Source organism: Sinocyclocheilus grahami, unplaced genomic scaffold (assembly GCF_001515645.1).
Source record: "Sinocyclocheilus grahami isolate Dianchi unplaced genomic scaffold, SAMN03320097.WGS_v1.1 scaffold913.1, whole genome shotgun sequence".
In the NCBI taxonomy this organism is placed as follows: domain Eukaryota; kingdom Metazoa; phylum Chordata; class Actinopteri; order Cypriniformes; family Cyprinidae; genus Sinocyclocheilus; species Sinocyclocheilus grahami.
This window is the reverse complement of record NW_015506092.1, coordinates 206,504-215,715: the sequence shown is the minus strand read 5'-3', so window position 1 is coordinate 215,715 and position 9,212 is coordinate 206,504. Positions and strand designations below refer to the sequence as shown.

The window sequence follows — 9,212 nt, the reverse complement described above, 5'->3', positions numbered from 1 at the left end:
GCCCCCCCCCCCCAAAAAAAATCCTACCAATTGTATAGCAACATTCAGGCAACCATCCATGACATCCTGGCATTGTGGAAGCAAGTTTTGGACGGGCAAACGCTACTCAAATTTTACTTGGAAAATCACTGAGAAGTATAATAAAACTATATATAAATATATTGAGAAAAAGAAGAGCAGTTAATTAAAATTTTTCATTTGTTATTGATGTTCATGGATATTTGCACCTTTAGTTGGTAGAGTGCAGGTAATTTATCTCTCAGTGAAAGTGACGTGTGGCCAATTATGGTGTCCCATACTCAAAATTTGTGCTCTGCATTTCACACATCCAAGTGCACACACAGAGCAGTGAGTAGTGAACACACACACACACACACCCGGAGCAGAGGGCTGCCCAGGAAGCAGTTGGGTGGAAGAGAGCACTGTACATTCACTCCCCCCACCTACAATACCAGCGGATACCAAGACTCAAACATGTGACCTTTGGGTTACAAGTCCAACTCTCTAACCATTAGGCCACAACTGCCCTTTCAGTGAATAATAATCACTTTTTCATTTTTCACTAAGCGTGGATGTTTGGATCGGTTGAAACAACAATCTTATCTGACCTGCTGCCTTTTAGGAAACTCGTGTGACTCGATCAAACAGCTCGAGCGCACGGAGTCTGCCAATAGGAAACTGAGAACTGCGCTAAACTATGAGGCCATCATTGACATTTAGCCGACCAGTAACCTTGCTAAAAAATCTGTGGTAATATGTTTAGACATCCGACTGACAAAAAATGAGTCTTACAGTGCAATAAAGCAATCTCGAAATTGATGGAGGAACAACTCCCTCTTGTTGTGAGACATGGCAGGTTGGAAGCGGTTTAGCAAGATTTAAAGGGAAAGTTCACCCAGAAATGCCATACAACAACAGTTTATTGTAACAATGAATATAAGGCTCCAAAAGAGACAAATATTAAAATGTATTCTTTTGTTTTCCAGGTTCGCATTGAATACATTTGTATTTTTTGGGAGAACTATTCTTTTAATGTGCTTCCTTCTGTATGGAAGCCCATTTCCGCCACATCTAAAAAAAAAAAAATTCTCGCAATTGCAAGTTTATATCTCGCAATTCTGAGAAAATAAGTCAAAATTGCGAGATATAAATTCGCAATTGTGATTCTGAGGAAAAAAACGCAATTACCTTTTTTATTCAGTGGCAGAAACAGGCTTCCATACTTCTGTACACAGGTAGTTTGTCAAATATTACTACTCTCAATCCTGTCATAATTACCTCTTCAATATTAATTTAAACGTACCATAATGGACAGCATGTTGGTTCTGTGCCATGGCAAAACAATAGCTGTATTAGCAGAGCATTTATTATGTATGAGTCAGAAGTTTATCAGCTTCGTTCCCTGTGATGTACTCTTTAATAATGGATTTCGTCCTCTGCCAGAAGGCCACGGGGGTTTGTGCTTGAGCTGCGGCGCTAAAAGCTCAGCGAGGGCCTCCTCATAGCGAGAGGTCTAGACCAAACACCACAGCAAACGCTTTTAAAGCATGCCAGTCAAATGGGCTTCCTTTTTAACTCCTTCGGCAGCCAATTGGGAAACGAGCCTTTTTCCTGCTCAGTTTACTAATGATAAAATTGCTGCTCTACTCGCTCAAAGGAAGCCTTTGTTGGTAGGACACGATCCCGGGGGTTTCAGCAGCGTCTGTAACACACAGGTAGACAATTGGCATATACAGGATCTAAGAGGTGAGATGGTTTACTGACACCCGCTCGCAAGTAATAGAATTTTAAACATCAGCCATCGGCCATTTCCACACACGCTGCCGGGATATGAGTGATGCTAATACATTTTATACTTTATTTTTACCAGGGTTGTTATCATTAACTAAAAATAAAACTTCGGCAGCCAATTGGGAAACGAGCCTTTTTCCTGCTCAGTTTACTAATGATAAAATTGCTGCTCTACTCGCTCAAAGGAAGCCTTTGTTGGTAGGACATGATCCCGGGGGTTTCAGCAGCGTCTGTAACACACAGGTAGACAATTGGCATATACAGGATCTAAGAGGTGAGATGGTTTACTGACACCCGCTCGCAAGTAATAGAATTTTAAACATCAGCCATCGGCCATTTCCACACACGCTGCCGGGATATGAGTGACGCTAATACATTTTATACTTTATTTTTACCAGGGTTGTTATCATTAACTAAAAATAAAAAATGTCTTTTCTAATTAGCCAACTTAAACCCTCAGCAGGCAAGAATCTCCAAAACTATCTGAGGGGAAAAACCGCCAACGTCGGGCCACAAAGAGAGTGCGGTGGAGGAATTTTCATTAGAACGAAGCCTCCCAAAGGCTTAGACCCCACTGTGAGACCACAATGGCACAATGGCCTGGCTGGCGGGGCTGCAGCCCCATAACTGAAAGTGTCAGTATGCCAAAAGGGCCGATGGAGACGGATAACAGAGTGGGGGAATACAGTAAAGCTTCCTGCGAGAAAGAAAGCCGAAAAGAGGCCCATCGGCCCATCCTCCTCCATTCTGCCATCCCTCTTTCCCTTTAAAAAAAATAAAGTCACTTGCCAGCCACTAGCAAGCCCCCCGAAACATCTCTTTCCAGTCCCGCGGGGGCCATGGGAGAGGTGCCGCTTCTTTCATCAATGCCGCCTTGTTTTGGGGGGCGGCTGGAGTGAATGCATGCGAATGCAGGAATGGCTGGCAGAGCCCAGCGCCAGAGCTGGCCGGCCATACCGCAGAGCCGAGTGCTGCAGCCCATTTCATATGGAAATGGACGACGCAGAATGCAGTCAATTGCTTTACAACTGACTTTGGCTCGCACGGCCTAAACGGAGTCATGGAGAAAAGACCTACTGGTACGCGAAGGCGGCTTGGCATTGGCGGCGAGTGGAAAGGAGGCAAACATAGAGTCGGGAAGCCTATTAAGCCATTCAGATCAGCACCGCTGACTCCTATTGGAAACTTTAGAACAAATTTGAGATTGTGAGATTGAAATATTGTCCAAATTATTTGTAAAATGTGAAATAATCAGCACCAAAAACGTGTTAGTTCCAAAAATCTGCAGGAAAACATGTCATAAATAGCGTAAAAATAAATAATAAACAACAACATCGGATTGGATTGCATTGACTAAAAAAAAAAAAAAAACACTGAGAGATTTTTAAAAACATCTTCTTTTGTAGTGCACATAAGAAATATAATTATACAGGTTTGGAATGACACGAGGGTGAGTAAATGATCACAGGTTGTTAATTTTTGATCACTTTTAAGATAAAATTATTTACAACCCACTCTCACTCAATCTAACATCGTCAAACGGGAACACCATCACACAGGCTTCTCAGCTTTCAGATGGCACTGCGGCAGTGACTAACACAGCCAGTGAGGGTGCTGTGTACACTGAGAGGATTAGAATTCTTCATTAGTGCCAACTGTGTTAACTTCTGTTCCTGTTTCTAATACAGCAGCCCTGTTGCTCAAGGACTCTCACCAGAAAGGCCCAGAAGCATGTGTGAGGTTTAAGGAGCACGTGCAGAACAGGAAAAATGGGATTTCTGCATTTTCTCACTGTTCAAAATGCAGACGTCATTACTGTTTATTTAGCTTGTTCACACATTTGTGTAATAACCTACACGCAGGAATGAACACCAAACACACGTCTAGCGGACGTGCAATTCTTTCTAGAACAATAAACAATGACAGTCTGAAAGTCATGCTACTTAGCAGGCACATTTTCACAATCATAGCTGTTCAATTTTTAAAGGTATTTAAGACAAGAAGCACCAACCTAGTGACTTTTGTGTGCAGTTTTGAGATGCTTGAGTTTGAGTACAAAAGTGCTACTTCAGTCCCTGGCAAACCTAAAAATGTTTTAAGATGGCAAGATTTGCAACAGTTACTTATAGAGCTTGGTTCTATAAGTAATTTTCCCATTTATTTGCTCCATAAGGATTTCAAACCATTCTTTAATAAAAAGTTCTAAGCCTTAAATCAAACCAACCAGCTTCGAGATAAATCGCAACAGAACAATATTTAATTTGAGGCAAGAAAGTATTTGAAATTCTACTCCCATCCCATGCAGCACAATAAAATACATAATAGTCAAATCAAATTTATTTGCAAAGCACATTGTTTCAAAACAGCCTTTCAGAAAATCATGATGTACTGTATGTATTAGGATAAAGCTGGATATACTACATAGCAAATTTTAAATATATCGCTGGGCAATTATATAGTTTACATTTTGTGGCGAAAGAAACAATCAAGCAGTTGATATTTGCTATATAGTATATATTGCTTTGCGTCAGTTTTACTGTATTTACTGTATGTATATGGATAAAGTTGGATCCCACTTTAAAGGGATAGTTCACCTAAAAATGAAAATTCTGTCATTAATTACTCACCCTCATGTTGTTCCAAACCCGTAAGACCTTCGTTCATCTTCGGAACACAAGTTAAGATATTTTTGATGAAATGTGAGAGCTCTCAGACCCTGCATAGACAGCAACGCAACTGAAATGTTCCCAGGTCCACAAACATAGTGAGGACATCGGTAAAACAGTCCATGTGACATCAGTGGCTCAACTTCAGTTTTGCGAAGCTATGAGAATACTTTTTGAGTGCAAAGAAAACAAAAATAACATAATTTATTCAACAATTCTTCTCCCCCGAGTTACGTCTTCTGCCATTTTAGAGTATCACAACACATATGCATGCTTTCTCTTAAGCATAAACAACGCTGATTGCGCAGATTACGTTCATGCACGCGCTTTCTCCTCCGAGTGTAAACGGCGCTGGTTATGACGATTACGCTCTTGGGTACTCTCCAAAATGGCCAAAGACGTAACTCAGGGGAGAAGAATTGTTTAATAAATTGTTACTTTTTAGTTTTCTTTGCGCACAAAAAGTATTCTCGTAGCTTTGCAAAACTGAAGTTGAGCCACTGATGTCACATGGACTGTTTTACCGATGTCCTTACTACGTTTCTGGACCTGGGAACATTTCAGTTGCGTTGCTGTCTATGCAGGGTCTGAGAGCTCTCACATTTCATCAAAAATATCTTAATTCGTGTTCCGAAGATGAACGAAGGTCTTACGGGTTTGGAACAACATGACGGTGAGTAATTAATGACAGAATTTTCATTTTGGGGTGAAAAAACCCTTTAAATATTGTCGGGCAATAATATAGTTTACATTATGTGACGATATAAATATCTGAATTACACTGCAAAATGATTACATTTATAGAATGTAGGCCTGTAAGTAGTTTGAAAGTGTTAGACATTATTGCTAAAATGGGATTGTTTATAGAAGTTTGTTTCCACCACAGGATTAAAAAACAAGATCGATAACTGGGACTTTTTCTCTCACGATTCCGAATATTTTTCAAGCAATTCAAGATATAAAATTCAGTATTTCAAGATATAAACAAGGAATTGTGAGATGGAAACTCATAACTGCAAGATAGATTTGGTGAGATAAAAGTCACAATTACCTTTTTTTTAAATATATAATTCCACGGAAGAAACAGAATTGTGAGATGTAAACTCACAATTCTGAGAAAAAAGTCAGATTTCAGAACCTCACAATTCTGAGAAAAAAAAAAAGCGAGATATAAACTCGCAATTGAGAAAAAAGTCTGAATTTTAAGATAAGAAGTTGTTATTGCCTTATCTATCTATCTATCTATCTATCTATCTATCTATCTATCTATCTATCTATCTATCTATTAATCTGTGGTGGAAACAAGCTTACATAGATGTTTACCGTTTTAAACAGTGAAATGCAAAAGTGTTTAAGTTATGCACTTTAAAGCTTGCTGACAGCCAGGTTCAGATAAGGCCCTCTGTCCAGCATCAAACTGATTTCCACTCTTTTTTTGTGCATGGAAATCCTGTTACAGATCATGAGGCCCCTCACTGATCCACATCTGATTGAGCCTACTGAATGAGATATCATTGTTCGCTGATCTTCACGGTGTTGTCTGCACCCATGACTGCACATAAAAAATAAAGGCCGCTGGTGAATGTGACACTGAGTGAAAGTGTCCTTTTAATCATTGCAATCCAAAGATGGCTAATACGTGACTAATGAAAGTGAAAAATAATTTAAAAACAAGTTATGAATCAGCAGCATCATCACATTTGCAGGCAATGAGTAACACTCATATTCATTTACAAAGGACGGTTTCACAAGTTGGTTAATGAACATCATGACATGAGGTGTCAAAACTGTTTAGATTGTGCCAACTCAGGGTTTTCAAAAAAAGTCCAAGTTTAAATTAAAATGCATCATGCCAAACAAGGTAACAAGTAACTACCTTCAAAGACCTTTGACCCTCAGGTCTGCAACTGAGAGCGTGAGGAACCAACGGGAAGTGAAGCTCAGCGGATTAGAGAAAGTAACCTGTCCCCCCTCCATCAAGACCCTTTGGTCATTTCCTCCAAAACACATGCTGAATAAAGCTGGATTACTGGAACTCATTCCTGGCTCGCATTTCTGAGGAGATCAATCAAGCCACAAATTTAAACCTGACACAAACTTACCAGTACGAATACCCAAAAGACTGTGCGAGAAGATGTGATTTTGACGCCTCAAGGTCACAATATGTCAGTAAATTTGAATTTAATTCGCTTTTTTTTAACGCAACCATCCCAATTCTCCCAATAAACAAATGAACACAAGACGGTTTAATCTCAATAAAGACAACCACAGCTAATTTTCACTAGGATAACAAAGGGATTCATGAGCAGCAATGGTAGTCTTGAACGGCAGCTGCTGAGTAATTAGTTGCTTGATTCACATAAGAAGCTTACATACTAAGGGTTGGGCAAAAAGAAAGCAGATTACATTTCGAGAAGCTCTAGCCATGCAACCAACACAGAGCAACCTGTTGCTGTCAACCCACTAACAGTCTTTTAGAAACAGGCCCGAGCGCAGAAACGTGTTGGATTTGCTTTGCACCAGCAGCTTGGGGTCCTGCTAGAGATTGTCTTCAAGTCACATGCTCGTCTCTGTTACCTAGCAACGCCAAAGCCCATGCAAAAGTTCCCCGAGAACCTCACTCAAATCTGTCTGAGCGAGGCTTTGTGCGCCACAGCAACAATGTTGTTAATATTCAGCTTACAACATTTTTTTTTAAACAAATACTTGTTCTGTCACATATAGGTTATTTTCACGATCTAATTTTACTTTGAGCAAAAATCCGTTCATTATAAATAACAATGCCGTTATTCGATGTTTATTTTTCCACAAAAAAGTGAGAATTTAATTACACTTTTCCCCAGTTATGTATATCAATTAAACCAGAATAATTGTGATATAATGCAAAGTTACTTGCCCGTTATGTCTATTGTTAGAAAAGTCGCTCTAAGGGACTGTATCTAAAACAAATAGGCTATGATACGAAACAAGTTAATAATAAAAGTCGCACCGTACCTTGACAATCGCAATGAAGCACACATAAAGTTATAATGAGGAGAAGTTGTAGGTGCATTGTGACGCACGGTCCCGGCTGGTGTGTCCAGCCCCTCATGAAGCCAGCCAGATGGAGCTCTTGGGACTGAGATGCAGTGAAGTGGCTCTCACTCACTTGTCCCGGGCTGATGAAAAAGGGCGTGCTCATGATGCTCCCCCCCTCAGCTCGACCCACAGGATCAAATCCTTAACTAGCTCCCAGGAATCTGCAGAGCTCACTGACTAGACTACATAATGTGTGGATGGTGCAGTCACAGTATGTGAAATATTTACAAATCACTGGTATTATTGCGGTTGTTATAATAATAATAATAATAATAATAATAATAATAAATTAGAATAATAAAATAAAAAATCTAATAACTGTTATAAATAATAATAATTATTATTATACATTTCTTAATTTACTGAGATACCTGTTGCTGATTTGCATGTTCCCCGATTCTGCAACGGAATGAATGGCAGGTTGAGAAAATTATCTGAGAGATTTTCTGACATAAGATAATCAAACATAGCTTATCTGATCATCTCAAAATGGCCTAATATATTAGTATAATATAGTATTAATATATATATATATATATATATATATATATATATATTACATAATATAGTCTATTATATAATTACACTGAAAAGTATTGGTGTATTGGTTTCCTCTGAAACAATTTTCACTCAAAAATTTATTTATAAAAGAATTTCAAAGAAATGGTAAAAGTAACACATTGAATTAACTGTGACATTTTAAAATAGGAAGACTGTTAAAGAAAGAATCTTTTTTTTCAGCAGTTGACTGTAAAAATGTTTTCATCACAGCATTAAAACCAACTTGATACTCTTGATCGGTAATTGCAGTGTGTAGCCTTTGGCTATTTTACTTCACGTTTAAGGCAGCAATTTTAAGCTTCCTATTTAAACTTGTGTCTGATTGAACAATTAATAGAAATGGCCATTCAGCCAAAAGTCATTTTCAAAATCTAATGACAGGCTTGTGCAGATTTTTGTAGTCAATTTTAAGAAATATTGTGCCATCATTGTCATACCAGCTTAAGGCAGTGGTGATCAGCCCCCTAATGACCAGCTTAAACCAGTTAATGACCAGCTTAAACCAGTTAGAAACCAACTACTATGTTCCAAAACACAGCTACCATCTTAACAGGCATCAGCCACTAGTGGCAATGGACATTAAAAAAAAAACATGGTCAACCACGTTTTTTTAAACAAATTAATTTGTAACTTTTTAAACTTGTGCTTCTAATATGTAACAACAGGCTAATTCAATAATAACAAATTGACTGTGCTTTTCGTAGAGTCTGTTGAGAGACCACAGCATGATACTTCTAAGGTTGGACACTCGAGTCAACATTTTTGCAATTAGCAAAAAAAGAGACTTCTTGTTTAAATGATAAGAACCCACAGCTGGAATCTCGGATTCTCAAGATTGAGCACAAGTTCAAGAGTAGCCCGGACTCAGATAATGCAGAACATGGTTTTAAATGCGTTACTTAAGGTCAGCGGATTTCTATAAGGCAAGTTAAAGATCTCATGCTTAGCTAATAAGTGATCCTTCTGGGCCAAAACTAAAGGTGCATAAAGATCTGATGTGTGTTAAAGTCAGCCTTTTATGTCCTGTGATCCTCACTTTATAATTAAAGAGCTCCCACTGAATAAAACATCTTAAAGCAGATGGTTTGAAGATCTTGATCTTGACCCGCTGTGAAA

The 9,212-nt window shown here is 38.7% G+C and overlaps 1 protein-coding gene across 1 annotated transcript in view; it reads right to left on the bottom strand.

Annotated features, from left to right (window-relative positions):
* LOC107564141 (low-density lipoprotein receptor-related protein 2-like) overlaps positions 1-7,557 on the bottom strand; it is a 100,508-nt gene extending 92,951 nt beyond the window's left edge. Inside the window, exon 1 of the mRNA XM_016249151.1 lies at positions 7,452-7,557. Coding sequence (XP_016104637.1) covers positions 7,452-7,548 — 97 coding nt within the window. The 5' untranslated portion in view covers positions 7,549-7,557. The remainder of the gene's footprint in view (positions 1-7,451) is intronic.
* Positions 7,558-9,212: the final 1,655 nt, after the last annotated feature.